This window comes from Acipenser ruthenus, chromosome 1 (genome assembly GCF_902713425.1).
Source record: "Acipenser ruthenus chromosome 1, fAciRut3.2 maternal haplotype, whole genome shotgun sequence".
NCBI lineage: Eukaryota > Metazoa > Chordata > Actinopteri > Acipenseriformes > Acipenseridae > Acipenser > Acipenser ruthenus.
In genome coordinates this window covers 38,820,258-38,840,586 of record NC_081189.1, presented here as the reverse complement: position 1 = coordinate 38,840,586, position 20,329 = coordinate 38,820,258, and the positions used below count along the sequence as shown (strand labels likewise).

General features: G+C 42.1%; 1 protein-coding gene across 1 annotated transcript in view; it reads right to left on the bottom strand.

The window, feature by feature from the left end:
• Positions 1-17,614: 17,614 nt before the first annotated feature.
• LOC117421060 (excitatory amino acid transporter 1-like) overlaps positions 17,615-20,329 on the bottom strand; it is a 43,673-nt gene continuing 40,958 nt past the window's right edge. Inside the window, exon 10 of the mRNA XM_034034952.3 lies at positions 17,615-19,433. Coding sequence (XP_033890843.1) covers positions 19,232-19,433 — 202 coding nt within the window. The 3' untranslated portion in view covers positions 17,615-19,231. The remainder of the gene's footprint in view (positions 19,434-20,329) is intronic.

The window sequence follows — 20,329 nt, the reverse complement described above, 5'->3', positions numbered from 1 at the left end:
TCCACTGCTCTCTCTCACCTCCCTCCTATCGACTCCTTTTCACAACTCTCCGTAGACTATGCTACCTCCTCCCTCTTCTCCTCACTCACCTCCTCCCTCGACTCCCTCTGTCCCCTCACCTCCCGACCTGCTCGCCCCTCCCCTCCCCATCCCTGGCTCTCCTCTGTGCTCCGCTCGGCAAGAATCACACTGCGATCTGCTGAAAAGAAATGGAAGAGAACCAAACTCCCTGCTGCCCTAGACCTTTACCGCACTCTTCTCTCCTCCTTCTCCTCTACTCTCTTCTCTGCTAAATGTGCTTATTTCCAATCTGTAATCCAAGCCTCCACTAACAACCCACGTAAACTATTCTCTACCTTCTCCTCCCTCCTAAACCCTCCCTCCCCTCCTCCTCCCTCCTCTATCTCCCCTGACGACTTTGCCTCCTTCTTCTCTTCTAAAATCTCAGATATCCGCAAACTCTTTAACACCTCTCCCTCCCCCGCACCCCCTCCTGCTCCAACCCCTACACCCACTACATCCCCTACTAACTCGCCCTCCCTCTCCACCTTCTTGCCCCTCTCAGACTCTGACCTCTCCTCCCTGCTCCAGGGTCACAAACCCACCACGTGTGCCTTGGACCCCCTCCCCACTCACCTCTTTCAAGCTGCTGCTCCTGCTCTACTCCCCTTCATCTCCTCCCTCCTCAACACCTCTCTACTTTCTGGCATCTTCCCCTCTGCCTTCAAAAAAGCCTCTATCACTCCCCTCCTCAAAAAACCTACCCTCGACCCCACCTCCCTCCAGAGCTACCGTCCTGTCTCCCTCCTACCCTTCCTCTCCAAAACCCTCGAGCGGACTGTACACCGCCAGCTCTCTGCTTTCCTGTCCAACCACTCTCTGCTTGACCCTCTCCAATCTGGCTTCCGCTCTGCTCACTCCACTGAAACCGCCCTTCTGTCTGTCACCAACTCACTTAAGTGTGCCCGAGCTGCCTCTCTCTCCTCTGTCCTAATTCTCCTCGACCTCTCTGCTGCCTTTGACACTGTTGATCACTCTATTCTACTATCATCTCTTGCTGACCTGGGGATCTCTGGCACTGCTCTGGCCTGGTTCTCCTCCTACCTCTCCAACCGCACTTACCAGGTAACCTGGCGTGGAGCAACCTCCACACCTCGCCCTCTCTTGACTGGAGTCCCCCAAGGGTCAGTCTTGGGTCCTCTCCTGTTCTCTCTCTACACCCGCTCCCTGGGCCCCCTCATCGCATCCTATGGTTTCTCATACCATTTCTATGCTGATGATGCTCAGATTTTCCTCTCCTTCCCCACCTCTGACTCCACCATCTCCTCCCGTATCTCTACCTGTCTGTCTGCTATTTCCTCCTGGATGCACTCGCATCACCTCAAACTCAACCTCTCTAAATCTGACCTCCTTTTCTTTCCCTCCTCCTCCCCCTCCTCTGATCTCTCTATCTCTGTTCCTCTGGAATCTACCACACTCTCTCCCTCTTCCTCAGCTAAGAACCTTGGAGTCACCCTGGACCCCTGCCTCTCTTATTCCCAGCACATCTCCACTCTGGCACGCACTTGCAGATTCTTCCTGAGCAACATCCGAAGAATCCGACCCTTCCTCACCAACTATGCTACCCAGCTCCTGGTCCAGGCCCTGGTACTCTCCCGCCTAGACTACTGCAACTCCCTCCTGGCTGGCCTCCCTGCGTCCGCCACCCGTCCGCTCCAGCTCATCCAGAACTCATCTGCTCGCCTGGTGTTCTCTCTACCTCGCTTCGCCCACGCTACTCCACTACTCCGCTCGCTCCACTGGCTCCCGATCACCGCTCGCATCCAGTTCAAGACTCTTGTACTAGCCTACAGATGCCTTGATCAGACTGCACCCAGCTACCTCCAGACCCTCATCTCTCCCTACACCCCCACTCGACCTCTCCGCTCCGCCTGCACTAGAAGACTGGCTCTACCTCCGCTACGCTCCCCTGCCTCCCGAGCCCGCTCCTTCTCCACCCTTGCTCCGCAGTGGTGGAACGACCTTCCTACAGATGTCAGGACTGCCCAGTCCCTGACCACATTCCGGCGCCTCCTTAAGACTCACCTCTTCAAACAGCACCTGTAGAACTCCTCTGTTGTATCCTGGGACACTATCACCCTTCATTTAAATATGCTTTATTTTGCTCTTATCTGCCCCCTATTTTACTGCATTTAATCCTGTACCTCAGAATATTGTAATCTGCCAAGTGTTTAATCTGTAGTATTTTGTACTTAATCATATCCTGATGTAACTATCACTACTTAATCATATCCTGATGTAACTTTCACTATTATCTGCTGTATTATTGAATTGTGGTTTGTCACACTTGAGAATTATTGTATTTCTTGTTCTTATTGTATGACTTATATTGTAACACTTGAATGTATTTGTATTTGCTTGCGATTGTAAGTCGCCCTGGATAAGGGCGTCTGCTAAGAAATAAATAATAATAATAATAATAATAGAGACCTCAACTGAGACTTGGTTTTGGGGATTGCCACGTCCATCTAAGTGTGGAATTTGGTGACAATGGGTTTCACCCTTCCATTTCCAATTATAAATCCCAAATATTGAGTCTCTGTTTTGGCAAACGCACATATGGGTGTAAGACCTGGTCCATCAGTCTCTGAAAGCCAGCGGGCGCACAATGTAGCCCAAACGTCATGGTTATAAAGTGAAACATAGTTTTCTCTCTATAGCTGTGGGTTAAGGGGATCTGCCAGTAGCCTTTCGTCAGGTCCAAAGTGGAGATAAACCTAGCCGTTCTGTCGAGAAGCTTGTCAACCCGAGGCATGAAGTAGGCATCGAACTTGGCAATAACGTTTACCTTACGGAAATCAACATCCTTACGGATGCCGTCCTTTTTGGCGACTATCACAATCGGACTGCACCACTCGCTCCTGGAAGGTTCAATCACCACAAGTTCGAGTATCGCCCGTACCTTTGCTAACGCCACCTCGCCGACTCTGGGATCCGGTAAGGTCTATCTCACACTGTGACACCTGGAGAAGTGATAATAGCGTATCAACAAGGTTAGTTCTACCGGGTATGTCAGAAAAAACATAATAAACTTACGCAGCTCTCTTTGCTGATCTGGAAGTAACTGTTCCCCTATTGGAATGTCTCTGGTGCTATGGGCCTCTAGACAGGGGCCTAAATCATCCTCTACTTCACCTGGGGCTATAAATAAGGCCTCCCTTGCCTGCCAGGACTTCAACAAATTAATATGGCAAATTTCATGTTCATTTCGGCGATCGGGCCGCGTAAATTATTTACCTTTCCTATAGCCTGAATCACCTCATATGGCCCCTGCTATTTAGCACACAGTTTCGATTCGGACATGGGAAGGTGCAGCAGTTTGAATTGATGCATTTTTATTGTACTGCTGCTCTTGTCGGTGCTGAGCTGATTTGAGATTTTCCTGTGCCAATCGACCAACCAAATATAGGAGATCTCTGAGTAGGAGCACATGCTTCACTACATTTTTGGACGAGCCTTTGTGCTCTTCCCACCCCTCTCTCACCAGATTGAGGATGCCGCTAGGCTGTCGGCTGTACAAGAGCTCGAAGGGGGAGAACCCTGTCGAACTCTGCGGCACCTCTCTCACTGCAAAAAGGAGGTAGGGAAGAAGCGTTGCCCAATGTTTTTGCTCTTGAATCACAAAACATCTCAGCATCTGCTTCAAAGTCTGATTGAAATGTTCCACCAAAGTGTCTGTCTGTGGATGACAAACAGAGGTTCAGATGGGATGTATTTTTAGTATTTTGTATACTTGCTGTCATCTTTGAGACAAGAAGTTCGTTCCATGATCAGTTAATATCTCTTTGGGGATCCCTACTCTGGCTATAATCTGCACTAGTTCTTTGGCTATCGCAGATAACTTGTAGACCTCAATGGAACTGCTTCTGGGTATCGCGTTGCATAATCTACCACCACTAATATATGCATATACCCGGAATCAGAAGGTAGCAAAGGGCCTACAATGTCCATCGCAATGTGTTCAAAGGGGGTGGAAATAATTGGCAGTGGGACTAAAGGGGCAGGGCGCACTCGACCTGGCACTACTCGCTGGCAGTCTGGGCATGTGGCTACATATTTTGACACATCATTATAAAGTCCTACCCAATAAAATTGAGCTAATATGCGTTTTATTGACTCCGAGGTGTCCCAAAAGAGGGATGTCATGTGCAAGCCTCATGACCTCGGCCCGATAAGACTGGGGAATCATTAATTGAGCTACAGGCTGTCCTGTGCCCGTGGCAGGGTTCACTCTATATAACAATTGCCCTTTTATAATGAAATGTGGCTATACTAGCTGCCCAGCACCTTCAACATCCTTACCTTCAATAGACCGGACCTGCCCCCAAGTGTGCACCAGTGTGGAGTCCTTTTTCTGGTCCCACACTAGGTCTGCGCTTCGGTCCTACATGTCTATTGAGAGGGGCTGGAGTAGCCTCTGCCCAGGATGGCCCACTAACCTCACCCACTCGGTCACACTTATTATTTATTAATAAGTGACTGGCGTTTGCTACCATCAGAGCATTCCCCATCAGACCCCAGCCTCGTCACATTGATGTGCCCTCCCATTTTTCGAATCATCTCTCTCTTTTTGTTTTTGTAGGACGAAAAGTAGGGGAAAACATATCAGTTATAAATCTCACCAATCAGTTCCCCTTTCTCTTTTTCTGCCACGTTTACGTGTGACCGGGGCTGTGTGTCAGAGATGGCTGCAGGGGTGTGGGTGGTGATGTCAGACCAGGGAAGCAGTACATAGACAGATGGAGGTATGGGGCTAAAACAGCCGCAGTCGTATATTTATTAAATAATCAAACAAAAGCACTTTAACAAAACACAAATGAAAGGGCACATTGGCTGAAACAAAACAAACATAAACAATAAATAACTGTTCCTAAAACGAGTACCTTTCACTTTGTAGTTGGGTAGCATTCGCTCATTCTTTCTTGATATTTACTTCCGTCTTCTAAGCTCTCTCAAGCTCTCCTTATCTCTTCTACTTAATGAGCCCAGAGTGGGTCTTTTTATATTCTGTGACTGGAGCCTTAATTACCTATTAATCAAATAAATGACAGACGTTTTTTGTCCGCCCGCATTTAAACATTTATAATAATAATAATAATAATAATAATAATAATAATAATAATAATAATAATAATGAAAACATAAATAAATATACACAAGGGGTGGGCACCCCGTCACATTCACCACCCCTTGTGCACAGCACACATGGCCCAACGGCCACCTCCCCCATTAAAACTCCAAAAGTCTCTGTTAAAGTTCTGGGGTGGGAACGGAGGCTTCCTCTGGCCTCCCATTGGCAACTTGGTCCATGGAACACTGGCAACTCCAGCCAGTGGCATGCAGGCGGCATTCCCCGGCGGTGGCATACAGACGTCACCAGGCGACGGTGAGCAAGCTATCCCAGGCAACAGTGAGCAGGCAACCCCAGGCGAAGGTGAGCAGACGGTTCTGGCGACCCCAGGTGAAGCAGTGCCGGCAACCCCAAGCGACGGTGGTCCCGGACCCCCAACCTGCGGCAGCTCTCTTCTACTTAATGAGCCCGGAGTGGGTCTTTTTATATTTTGTGGCTGAAGCCTTAATTACCTATTAATCAAATAATTACCTTATTAAGGCTCCAACTACATTCCCACAAGATTTTAATGACGGAGATTTAACCCCATCCACCCAAAGATACAGCCGGAATTTTCGCCGGTCTCGACCCTGCCCGCCCTGCTAATTACCGCACAATCTCTCTTCTCCTATATTTATATAAGCTCCTTGAGCGTCTAGTCCAGTCGCGCCTATCACACTACATATCCACCAATTTCAATCTGGCTTCCGTCCCTCACATTCCACTGAGACTGCCCTCCTCACTGTCCAGAATCATCTGGCCAACTCCTCCCATGCTGGCCTCTCCTCAAATCTCATTCTCCTTGATCTTACCTCTGCCTTTGACACAGTCGATCACCCCATCCTCCTCTCCACTCTTTCTAACCTCGGTATCTCTGGCACATCCTTTGGCTGGCTGCAGTCATACCTATCTGGACGCACCACTGCTGTTGCTTTTAACAGCCTCACTCCCCCCCCCCCCCCCCCCCCCCCACCCCCCCACCTCTGCACCTGTTCACAATCAACCACTTTTCCACAATCAGCTATATTTAAACAGAATCAAATCCTAACCCAAGTTTAATGTGTGTGGAGAACTACTCACAAAAATTCCAATCAATGCGAATGATGACGAGTCATAATTATGTGGTCCTTTCAAGATTCCAAAAAACTGAAAATCCGGCAGAAAAAACATGGGACTAGCAGAACAGTTCCTCATTTTAGTTCATGAAGTTTATATAAAAATATTGGTATACTATAAAATATAACTTTCATTAAGTGTGGTTCAAAAGCCCCTGTGATGATTCTTTGTTTCTCTCTGTGACAGAGTGTGAAGGAATTCAAGCTGTAAATCTCCCTCCCAACCAGAAAGGTTGGTGGTATGCTTCCTCCTAGATGTGCAGCCTCGACGGTAGGCGGAAACCGGAAGGTGACCATATTAGGGGGAGCGCGTAGCTGCACATACATAGAAGGACTCCCTTGCAATCAGCTACAGGGCAGAGAGCGATTGGAGAAACTATGGCGACTGGTTGATTGCAGGAAGGAGTTTTATGGTACAAAGGGGAAGCAGCAACGTCAGTACCGGACCTTGCACTGAAAGCAAAACATGGCCAGATCTTTGGTTTGTTTTGTTTGTAATTGTCTGTATGTATTGCAGAGGAGGATTAAGGACCCAGGAGCTGCCGCCACGGAGCCAGCACGAAACCCTGAGCACTAGCTTTTACGCGCAGCACCTCACGAGCACAAGCACCACTTTGCCCGGGAATCTAAGCAGCACAATTACGTGCACGGAGGATTGTGGTAGTGGAGTGTTTATTCTTTTGGGAATGAAACCTGCCATATTTGGATTCCCCTATACCATTGTTGGTATAGGGGTGACTGATTGATTGTTTTCTTTTTTTGTTTAAATAAATACAAATGTTTTTCTGTTGTAAGCACTGTTTGGACGTTACTTTTATACTCTGCACCACTCACATCCTGTCACGCTCTCTCATCTCAATCTCCAGAATAACAGCTGTCCTCATCAAACTGTATTTGTCATTTAGCCTTTATTATTTTCTGCTCTTCTTTTATTCTGGTGCGACTCTTAAGCCGAGAACTTTATTGTTCTTTTGGCTATGCTCCTATTTTTTATGGTTAACAGACTAACAACTGTGGCTAACTTGCTGACTGGAGAAAGGTGTGATAGCCTGACCATATGTTGCTGCATTGTGGCTAGGTGACACTGACTGGTGGAGTGGGTGACATTGGCTGCCTAATTGACATTATGGCCAGCTGAGTGTGTGGGATTGTGATTGTCTGACATCACTATGCTGTGTCTGATTGATTAGATGTTGCTGTTGCAACCTTAAAGGACACTGATGATGGTGATTAGGTGACGACAATACAGGGGCATGTGACAAAGTGGCTGAGTGGATGCAGGTGCATAGGTGATGCAGTGCGGTAATGAACTGACAGAGAGGTTTAATCCGGTTTGGAAAAGTGCTGTTTATTTTTGTATCCAGGTCTGGTGACCAACAACAATAATAATAAACAATAACGGGTTTGCAGACCCAAACAATAACAATAACCCAACACGTATCCGCCCCACAATTATACACAAACGGTCACCAGTCCTGTGTGAGTGCAGTAGTGCTCGTGGTGGGGGATACAGTTTATTGTTGTGACAGTAGTGCAGTGCTGTTCCAGCTTAGTGCTGGCCCTCGGTGACAGCTCCGGAATCGTGTTAGCTGTCAAGTACGGTGTAACAACCGATTACGATTACACATAGACAAACAAACAAAAAACACTCACGATACTGCTTTCTCTGCTTAACGAGGTCTTTCACGGTTCTTCTCAGTTTTTAATTACAAACCAAATGTGAAGGAACAGATTATGATTCTCCGTCCCCTTTTATGCTGTCACACATGACCCCTTGGTAAACGAGTGCAACCGCCTCTCCAATCTGCGGCTGCCACATCGTTTCCCTTCCGGGTCAATGCATTCTTGCAATGGAGTCTCGCCCCCTTCCTGGCTGGCCGACTTCCCTTGAACCCTGGGAAAGAACTGTCAGACCAGCCCGTCCAAGGAACTCTGTTCTCGCTGCTTAGCGCCCTCACAGGTCGGGAGGGAGATTTACAACCAAGAATCATTGTATTTCTGTTACAGGGCACCAGTACACTCAGTGACAAATGCAGTCTGTAATTCATTCTTCAGATGAATGGAGTGAAGGTCTGACTTTCAAACTCAATTAAAAAAGAAGTCTCAGTTAAAGAAAACAGTTTCAGATGCTTAACATTCATTCTGCATGTCATGTCACAGTCTGACCTGTCCTGTGTTGCCTCTAGCAGAGTTCTGTTGCAGATATGCCATGGAAGACGTGCTCTACTGGATTCACTTCAGAAGAGTAGCTGCTCTTACGAAGATACATGTGTTATATACTTAATGAAGAAGAAAAAGTAATTGACAAACTGAAAACTCACTATTTTAATAATTAGCTACAACAGATCAAAGTTAATCTGTAAGTCACTGTGTAACTTTCAAACTTTCAAACTTAAACAACACCACTAGTTTACCTAGCTACTTCTACCATGCTATCTGAAGAAAGTGGGAGCCAAAACATTGTAGCTAATTGTTGAAATAGTGTGTGTTCAATTGCTTTTCTTCTTCATTAAGTAATCCTAGTGATTGATGAGTATCCTGTTGGATCCTGATTCTCCTTGGATATACAGCTGTTTGCTCTCTCTCTCCCTCCCTATCTCTGTATATATATTGTGATGAAGCTAGACTTTGTCGCTTTTAAAAAATGGCTGTCCGAGAGTTAAAAAAAAAACAACTACATGTTCCAGGAGCCTCTGTGGCAGAGACAGGATGGGCGGAGACTCCTGGGTATATAAGGAGGTAAGCTGAGAGAGTCAGGGCAGTTCGTGGGAGGTTGCCGCAGGGAACAGACTCCAGACTCCAGACTCCAGACTCCAGACTCCAGGAAACTGGAATACCACAGCCTGTTGCAAGCTTGAAAGGGGTATGTGATTCAGGACTGCTGCTTGTTTATGCAATTTGTTTTTTTTTATAGTTAAATTGGCGGGTGAATAAAATCGCCAATGTTAATTTGCTACAGTGTGGAAAAGTTAAACTAATATAGCCAGCCAAATAGGGAACTTGGGAGTGAGAGGTAGACCTGAAGGCATGTGACTTTGTGATTGAATATAAAAATAACCACACGGACACGTGAGGGTCACGCAGGAGTGGGGTCGCGCTGTACTGGGTCACGCATTGGTGGGTTTGCGATAATAGACGCGCTGTAGGGTCCGGATACGGTGTGGTGCTGCTAAGATTAAATGAAAAGAAATCATCACATGCAGTGGCATTGTTTCTTACAACTGTATACTTTTTTTGCATTTGGATGGAAGTGTGTAAGAGGGGAGGTCCTGGCACGGACTCTCACAGGATGTTGAGTCAGGTGCTGGATATAACCAGGTCCTCTGTTGGAGTCGAGCCACTAGTTGCAAGTGGATGTTAGGGATGTTAGCAAGGAATGTAAGGGCCAGGTTGGTGCAACATATTCACAGCAAGCTATATTAAAAGCAATAGCTAGATAGTTCAACTGGAAAGGGATAGGCGCTGTGTTGCAGCTGACCCTAAGTGGCAGCTGCACTGACGCTAATCACTTAAAGTAAGTGGGTAGAGAAAAAAAGATGGGTGAAAACAGTTTTGATCTTGTGCAACTCACGGAGGCTCTCATCAGGATAAGTAGTTCTGGAGAAACCAAGCGACTTCAGTCGACCATCTCTTGGAGAGATTCTCAATACCTTTTTACACATGGTGCCAGTGGGGGGGGGGGGGGATCTGCTCGTACTGCCAAGACATGGCAAGACCACCCTCAGAGAGACATGGATGGACACCAAACAGTTTACAGCCACTGTGCAGGATTACAGTGCAAGCGGGCGACACTGAGCGTGCAGGCATGTCAGGACCAGCAGTGTGGAGGCACAACACTCTCAGAACCTCTGCCAGCTGTGACAGGTGCTCAACTGAGATAGGGACCAGTAAGTATATTTTAAACCCTTAGGGTGGGGCTCCATCAAGAGGGCATGTGAAGCTCTGTGCAATCTTCAATGGCATGACCCTGCAGTGAGTCAGCCCAGGGTAACCACAGGGCACCATGGGCTGATGAAGAGAAAATGATGAGGGCAATAGAAAGGTAAAGAATATGAAAAGCAAATAAAATAAATGGATGCAAAATAAATGGATGCAGACAACGTTAACCTAAGTCAAATGCCACTTCTCGTTCCCAAAGTGTATTATGTTTTTATGGCCTAAAAATTCTAGCTTGGACTCCAGAAAATGTCTTTTTTGAAAGGCATTGACATGGATAGCAGAGGTGGGAGACTTTCCTTTTCGAGGAGAATAAAGAAGTCAACCTATTTTCATTTGTGAAGGAATGGAAATATTGCTTAGAACTTTCTAGGCTGTTACAGAAAATAAGAACCCAGCCAATACCGCAGCATGATGTTAGCACTGGAGGTGCTCTCCTGGGATTAAATGTTAAATCAGGGGTCTGTCTAGAAAAAGCCAGGAGCTCGTTTGAGTTTGGTCAGCCAGCCATGTCAGTATGTAGGAAATGGCGTCAGCTGTTTGGTGCAGATGATAACCCAATCAGCTGGTAGGCATGGCTTGGCAGTGGTGCCTGACATTGGAGATAGATACAAGAAAATTCTGTTTTAAAACCTGTGTAACCTGTGTGAAGCATCAGCATACTGTGGTATCACAGCCACTTTACTTTCTGTTGAAACAACTGCTTCATTTAGTTGTCTTTATGAAAGTGTGTAAAAACCTGGGAGCGTTTCAAAATTCAACCTCTCGTAATATCTATCAGTGGGTCCTGAGAGCCTGTTACAGGTTGCTCTGTGACCTCTGATTCCCAGGTCTTTTCATTTTGTACAGCCAAGGTTTCTCACATATTGTACTGAGGGCAAATACAATCCCTAAACACAACATTATAATCTTGACCTTGTATTAAAAAACAAAAACAAACAAAACATGAGATAGTTTAGCTTGCAACCACAAGGGGGCATCAAAGGCTCAATAAACATTGTGGTTAAAAAGTTCTCCATGACAGAAAAAAAAAAAAACATAAAAAAACCTGCTATACTATAAATGTGACCTGTGCTTTCAAAATTCCAAATAGAAAATAGTCACTTTATAGAGATTTAATATACTAGATCCTGCCAGCTCTCGTATGCTAAGCGAGTGCACTACCATGTGAACTAAATCCTTATGTCAGCAAGGCTGACATTCCCCTCTCAGATACTGTATAGACCAGTGCTGCCCAAACCCAGTCCTGGAGAGCCCCTATCCAGCAGGTTTTATAGGTAACCTTTAATCATCAATTTCTTAACAGCTGGAACAATTTCATTGTGATCAATTAAGCAGGTGATTTATTAAATGAAGTCATTTAGAGATCATTTGGTACAAAAAATTAACTACCCTTTTCAGCCCTCAATGGCCTGGATTACATGCTGGGAAAATGTCATGACTTATCTGTCTACTGTCATGACTTATTTAAGGTGGTGCAGCTGAATTATAATGTTAGATAGTTTTGGTTTGTTTAATTTAACAAACCAAATTCCTGCTTTGAAACTTCATGTTGTATTTGATTTTTGTATAATGTATTACATTTGTATTCATACATGAAACTAAACCTAAACCAAAACTAACTAAAATTGTTTATCCAGACCGTACCACCTTAAATAAGTCATGACAGTAAACACGTCATGACATTTTCCAGCATGTAAACTGCCCAATGACCAGAGTTCCCTTAATTGAACAAGTTATTTGCTTAATTGATCAATAACTTCCATGTGTTCCCAGTCTTCCATGTGATACCAGAAATTAGCGATTTAGGGTGACTTACAAAACTTACTGGATAGGGGCTCTCCAGGACTGTGTTTGGGCAGCACTGGTATAGACAGTGGTGCCCATAGTATTGACACCCTGTGGTTTCAGATACAAAGATATTTAGTTTGACAGTAGTCAAAAGTAAACAGTAACATGATTAGTAAAGAAATGTCCTTATCACAAGTCCAGACACTCATTCATTATTAAAATAGGATACAGCATGGTGGACTTTGAACTCCAGTACTCGGATTGGATTCAGCTAGAGCTACGGTAAGTCTAGACTGGGCAAAAGCCTGCATGTTTCCATCCCATTATTAAAACATTAAATCAACATGTATTGCATGCTACCCTGAAGATGAATAGAGACTGTCTAATATATATATAGGAACCAATGAAAGTATGTTTCAGCTCATTATTTATGCTTGATGAATAATTTGCATTGCTCTTAAGATTACATAGGCTGCAGTGCAAAATAATTGCCTGGCTGCTAGGCAATTTGGATTTTGCAGCCGCAATTGTTTGCACTACGCCTATCATTACATCAGTCCCTTTATTACTAAATTAGATCTGCAAAATAAATAATGAGTTTGTGTGAACAGTCTTGAATTGCCACAGGGTGGCAGCAACAGCTCACTTAAAACATGGCTTGTGTGTTTGCTTTACACAGACATGGTGGTACCTCAACAAACATTTTCATACTGCAATAAAAATTCTGTGATATGTGTACAGTATTACATTCTCATTAAGGTGTTATCTTAAAGTCTTTAAAGCATCATAACAAAATATCGTACACACTTTTCTTATAAGATTAACAACTTTCTTTGAACCCCTTATCTTTTTGCTGTTGACTGTTCAGTTCACTAGAATTCATTTTCAGTTTATTGAAGCCCATTTAACCTGCCACCACCACAATATATATATTTGCTTCCTGTGCAGAAGAGGTGATGTTCTAATACCTGCTCCATATGAAGATCATTTATAGTGTGGTGATAGCATAGTTGAAGTGAAGGTAAAGTTTGCAAAAGTATTTTCTGTGTGGCTTTCAACCTGTATTTGATTCTAGTAATATGTTGTATTAGTTAAAGTACTTTTCAAACTGCATGAAACTAAATCAAAATACCTGAGGTCAAAATATAACAGTATAAAATACCTGAAGTTGTGTTAATTTAAATTGAATAATAGTTTGCTTGTCTTTTGTGTTCTTGATTACAAAAAGAGAACGCCTGGTCTGCTGGACTAAACAGAAAGAGAAGGATAAAAGTTATAGAAGGTTGTAGAAGTTCCACTACTGGGTTTACTATATTGCAGTTGAGTAGCATTATACACACGTTTTACATTAAAAACGTATTGAGTTTCACTGACTTTCAAGACCCCCGGCACCAAGTACTATCATCAAAGCATCTGCTCTGTTTGGGTAGGTTTCATTTTCAAACTTGCTTGCCGTGAACTTTGACCAATGATTCTTAAATTCAATTCCTTTCAGCTATTTTCATTCCACTTCCAAAATGCAATAATTTTGATGTTAACCACAGATAACCAAGAAAACACACACACACATGTTGGTGAAAGATTATACAAACCAGGGACACACAGCTATAAGAAAGATGAACACTGCTCACTGCTTTGTAAGAGCTTGCAGCTGCTGTAGCTGCTTTGGGATTTGCAATGTACCCCTGATTAGTAACCGTCCTAGAACATAATCTTTGGAGCTCTTAAAAGCAACCTGGTGACACTTGGGGAATTCCCAGTTTGTTTGCATTCCTCCATTCCTCAAGCTATGGTTTTAATTTGGTGTGTTCTTTAAACCATCTATTAGCCTTCTGCTTCCCTGTGACAGGGTACATCTCACCCCTATGTTAGTGTGTGTGTGTATATATATATATATATATATATATATATATATATATATATATATATATATATAGTATTTGTCGTATTATTTAAATGTATGGTTTGGTGTTTTAAAACACGTTTTATTGTTAATTATTTTAAAATTCCCCATCCATGCTAAACTCATGTAGAATGTGACCTTCTCAAGATGGAATCATTTATTGATAATCTTGATAATCACATGTATAAAGATCCGCAGCTTTGGCTGAACGAGGTTGGTGTTCAGCGTGGAGAACGAGAGACGTGAGTAGCCAGATAGAGAAATTAAGAATACAACAAGCATGCCACTTGTTTTGTATTTGTTTGTTTTGGCCACCGTGCCGTTTTGTTTGGAAAGTGTTTTGTTGGTTAAAATCTTTTATTTAATTATTAAACATGCACTTCCATACCCCTAGTATTGTTGTCTGTGTATTTTCTGGTCTGATGTCAGCTCCAAGCCTATCTGTGACATTCCCTTTGAAGCATTTATGGCAAGTATGCAAGCAACACTGTGTAAGGAATAATAACATGCTATACAAATTGAACACATGGGCTTTTTCTTATAAACATGCACCCTGTGCGGGGCACTGTAGACATGATTCTGTTTCAGTTAAATGGCACAAGCTTTTATTATTCCATAAGCCGTTTTCTTCCTTTCCGTTATGCAATGTTTCCTTATGTGACTATCTGAATGGTGAAGGAGTGAGAAATCATTGAAAGACTGTCTCTAAATATTGTGTGATTTTCTACTACATGGTTCACAATGCAATCAAAAAAAGAAGCCAAGTTAGAAGCAACAATTGTGTGAATATTGGGCCCCAGCTCCTTTCCAATTGTGCCTATTTGCTTGATGCTTGACAAGATTGGCCTAATTGCTTCTGAGAAAACCAAAGGGGGCAATCCAAGTCTGTTTGTATGGATTAAATAAATTTAAACGTTTCTAGTTAAATAAATAATTTCTTTAAAAAGGCTTAAAATCTCAGCATTAAAACTGTGCATACTAGGCCCCAATCTCTATGTGTAACATGGCCCTATTATTCAAATTTGACTGTAAAGTGGCATGCACCCATTATAACCCCTTTTTACCACTTTGCTAGTTAGTCACAGTGTTATTAGTCCATTATTATTGTTATTTATTTCTTAGCAGACACCCTTATCCAGGGCGACTTACAGATAAATACAATGACTTTGGTTCTAGTAAGTACAAGTATGACAAAATACGATTCTGTGTCAGTGATAGTTACATCAGGATATAATTAAATACAAAATACTACAGATTAAATAACACTTGACAGATTACAGTACTCTAAAGTACAGGATTAGATGCAATAAAATAGGGGGCAGATAAGAGCAAGTAAAGCGCATTTAAGGAAGAGTGATAAGTGTCCAGAGGGAAAAAAAGAGCAGTTCTACAGGTGAAGTCTGAAGATGTGAGTCTTGAGGAGGTGCCGGAAGGTGGTCAGGGACTGGGCAGTCCTGACATCTGTAGGAAGGTCATTTCACCACTGCGGGGCAAGGGTGGAGAAGGAGCGGGCTCTGGAGGCAGGGGAGTGTAGAGGAGGTGGAGCCTAGTGCAGGAGGAGCGGAGAGGTCGAGTGGGGGTGTAGGGAGAGATGAGGGTCTGGAGGTACCTGGGTGCAGTCTGGTCAAGGCATCTGTAGGCCAGTACAAGAGTCTTGAACTGGAAGTCTATGTGGAAGGGTGGTGGGCAATTCACTGACACACACGGGAGACAGAAGGTTTAATTGAAAACACCGCACTGGTGCCCAGTTTTATTATTTTAAATATTTTCTTTTAGCCCGCAGAGGGCGCTGTTGTCCATGGCCTGAATACCGGCAATGGTAAAAAGGACCACAGAAATACCAATACTGGTAAAGAGTTAAATGCTGGCGCACTCACAGGTGCTCTGAAATAATAAATAACAAAAGGCAAAAGAAAGGGGAAAATAAAACACATTAATAAAACTACAAAATAAATGTGCTGCTTACGCGGTGCCCCCACTGCCACTAAGCCGGTCAGCTCAGGTCTCCGTCCTACGCTGTTATGCACTATAAACTGGTGTGGCCAAGGTTCCCCTTCTATTCATACATGTTCCCTCGGATACGTAACAATTTATTTTATATATTATTTTCTTTCTCTATGCTGGCTGTCTTCCTCAGCCGTGCTTGCCTATTTTGTTCTCTTGCTCCAACCACTGGCGTTCCTGCCTGGTCTATGTTTACACCGGCCTTCTCAGCCAGTGTCTCTGTGTATTCCCAATCAGGCCACCCGAATGCTTAACCAAGCACAGTACTTATGGGCCGAGCAATCCCCCAAGGCCCGCCTCTCCACCACTCAGAGAGAAGGAAAGCCCACACACCCTCTTCCCCACCTCTCTGTGTCATCGCCATGACTGACAGGCAGATCTTACGAGGCTGCTGCCCTCTTCCTGCAGAACCACGCATGCGTCAGACAGTCAGCACAAATCTCTCCTGTTACAGTCCACTTATTTGATATGGGTATTTATGATGACCCTATCCTACACTGGAAAAAAATGCAAACAAATTCCTTGAATATTATCCTTTTTCCAGGTAAACATTTCCCCAGTCCTGAAGTATCTTTAAAATGTAAAGAACATTTCCCTTACCCTGGGATATTGTTAGAATTGCACATACTCTTTTTATATATATATATATATATATATATATATATATATATATATATATATATATATATATATATATATATATATGCTCTGAACACACTCTTAAACTCAGGGGAGACGTTTAAGGAGGACAGAGATGTTTTAAACTCCTGTAAGTGGTTTTGTTCGTGCACTGGGCGTGCTATATATCCAGACAACTTTTTAATAATCAAGACAATAATCAATCATTTAATTTGACATTTTAATGAATCAGAGCAGTATTAGTACTCCTTCAATTTATTAAATGTTAATAATGAATCAAGTGGTTGCAAGCCACTTTGGATTTACTACTGCTAAAAATATTAATAATAATAATAATAATAATAATAATAATAATAATAATAATAATAATAATAATAATAATATGAACTTACGCTTGTCAAGTGACCCCAGAGATTGGTTATGCCTCCATGGTGATACGAGTCGCTTGCACAGTTTGCATTCAACTTTTCTTTTGGTCGCCTGGGCATTTAACAAAAAAATCCCAAACAGCAGAGGGGTTTTGAGACATTTCTTTCAATACAGCTTACGCTATACAGTGCTTTGCTGTCAAGATGGAGAATGAAGAAATTAAAGGTTTGCTTCTGGATAACACAAGCTGGAGGGGGGAGGGACGGACGGTGCTCAGTTTTTGAAATTAAAATGATTAGTGTTATCGTGTTACATTTTTAAAATGATTAGTGTTATATTTTGTATGTTTCAAACATATTCTACCATATCACTTCTCTTACACTGTCTTGTACACTAGATATTCAGTGCATATTTTACTGAAACACTACAACCGTACTGCCCCAGTGCTTTGGATACTATACCCTGCTCCATATATGTTGCTTTTTATTACTTATCTTTCCATGATAAAACAATTACATGTGATAAACTTCCTTGACAAAACAAAAATGATGATATCCTTTTGGGACAAATTATGCTGAAAATCCATCACAAGTTTTCATGTATCAAAGAAAGCATTAGAAGTAGTATAGAAAGGACAAGACAGAAAGTGTTGCTCTTAAAATCTGAAAGAATGTCCGAAAGAAACCATTTTCATTTAATTTTTTTATTTCAAACTATATTTACTGGAGATAAATCTAACCTTTTTATATCAAATCACATGTGCTGCATTTACATCCAAACCTGACAGTAATTATCAAGCAATAATCATAGTTTCCATTAGAGTTAGTTGTCATACAATCATAACACATTGTGCTACAATTTGCTTTTGTCAAGTGATGTCATGGAAGGACAATCCATTAGGTTATCAAATTAAAGACCTTTAAATTAAAGTCTTTGCAGCCGTTTTACAGCACAGTGTCACAAGTAAACCATTATTCCACGTTTCCTACAAGTTAATGTTTTGTAAACAAATTATCTATATAATTTTCTATATAATTCTTTCCTACAATCTAGAACTTCTGTAAGCAAAATAAATGTCTAATTAAAAGACTTCTATTTAAACTTTCAAAATTGTAGCCGCAGCTGTTAGAAGGCACGGTTCATCTATACTACTGGTGACAAAATAAACAATTGATAACAGTTATAGGACAATATAAAAGCAGATTTATATCAAAAAATATTTTGCATGTACTTGAACATTCAAATGTGCTTTTTTTTGTCAAATGATGATAGAAGCACAACATGGGAGAATTTGTAGGTAAACTGTAGCCTTCTTAAATATAAAAAAACACAATTATCGTGACTGAATTAAAATTCTTAAAATAAAACTAAAATCTATAAAAAGAACCCTTTATAAAGCTTACCCAGAAATAAAACTCTCTTCAATGTCTAAAGAGACTTTTTCAATTAACATCCAGTTTTTTTTTTTGTTTGGCAGGAAGCACTGACATTAATCCTTTTGAATGAAAATTAAATTACACCAGGGCTTCGAAAATAATAAAAAGCATAAAAACTGCATGCAACCTCTACCCTTAACCTTAATTATCCAGTTCCCTCGCAACCCTCTTCAACCTACCTCAGGTACTTCCTTCCTAACTGATATGGCCCCTCCCTTTATATCCAGCCCCACATTTAATACAGTAATGATAATCACCATAGCTTTAAAGTATTATGTCATATGGCAGAACTCCTGGTAGTGACAATCCTATAATGGCAAATTGTTTTCAGCAAGAAGCAGAAAATGCTTGTGCTTTGGGCAAAATTAAAAAATATAAATGTTACACTTTTCTGTTAACTCATTTTAGCCTTGAAAATACACAAGACAATGTTAAATGATGGAAACATTTTAGCCTCTTGATAAAAATACAAAACAAAATGTCATGTTAACACTATTATTATATCATTCACCTGGCACTTTTGGAAACAAACAAAAACAACCCACACTACTTCTAAATTAGACAATTTAATGTTAATCTAGAATACTTGAAAAAATAAATCTGAGAATCTATCAAGAATTAAACTTGACAGAACAAACCGCTCCATTAGCTATGACCATAGTGTCCAGGACTAACACTCACAGCCTAATGTACACTTTCAGTATTTGTTTTTCATAGATCTTTGTAACCCCAAATCCTTATGAATGTTTATCACAAATAAGACAAGTGATATTAAAATACAGAAAACAAAAACATGGACCTTGGGAAAACCCTAACACCTGTAACCTGTAAACAACCCCACTCCCTCCCAAAAAACAAAAAACTAAAACTACATCTTGGTTTCACTGTCTAAAGGCTTTTCATTCTCGTTTTCCTGGGAAATCAGTTGGTATGGTTTCTTCATTTCGTTCTCTTCAACCACTGAGTTACCCATTTCGGCATCTTTGTGTAGCTCATGTCTGGAAAGGTGTTCCACGATTCCAGCTCCAATGGAATCACCCAAGACATTGGTGGTAGTACGCAGGCGGTCACTGTGGAAAGAAAAAAAACATTTGTGACTTGTGCTGTGGCAGCTACTTTTAATAGCCAAGGACATACAATGTATACATTATGTTTTAGGACTAAGTATAAACACAATATTCATAGTCTGTGTTTTTGGGGGTTAAGTTTAATTTTCTAGTTTTGTACGAGAGAGCTCTGCATTTATTGCACACAGACAATGATGATGGTAGTGGGAGGAGGCTTTTTGTCTCACATTGTTAATTTGCCTTCTCCCTTCAGTGATTGAGCTGTCTTAGCTCTTGATGGGGAACGTGATAGGGCTGTTTGACCTCTTGAGATATATATGCTCTGCTCTTTGCAGCCTTGGTTCTGAACCTTTGTGCCCTCCAGCTTCAGAAGGAAATCCAATCCTCTCCTCACTTGGGAATTCGCAGTTCCCACTATACACACAAGGTGCGCTTTGTACCATTTACAAGGGCTAGTTATGCCCTTTCCTTCAGGGAAAACCCAATCCCCTTGCATGCTTTCACTAGCGAAACATGATGTTCTCCACTTGATCTTGCTGGGAACCAAAGATTTACACTATAACGTCACACAGTGTTTACAAATCAAAACAAGCTTTTGCCAATTGATTTTTTTCACTTTATCTGTTAAAGGCCTTCCTCACACCCAGAGAATGTTTATCAATTTACCAAGGGGAACTTTTTATTGGAAGTGCCTCCAAGAAAGTATGTGTTTCTTTAAAGTATTGTAAGAAAATATATTTGGAACCATTATTTATTCTTTTATCTATTCAGCTGGTCGTTTGTTTTGTTTGTTTGTGTTTATTGTACTGAAGATGTAAAATGGCATTATATATGACATCTACTCCTTTATCCTCTTCTCTTGTCTAACACAAATGGGCTGTAACACTCCTAAAAGGTGG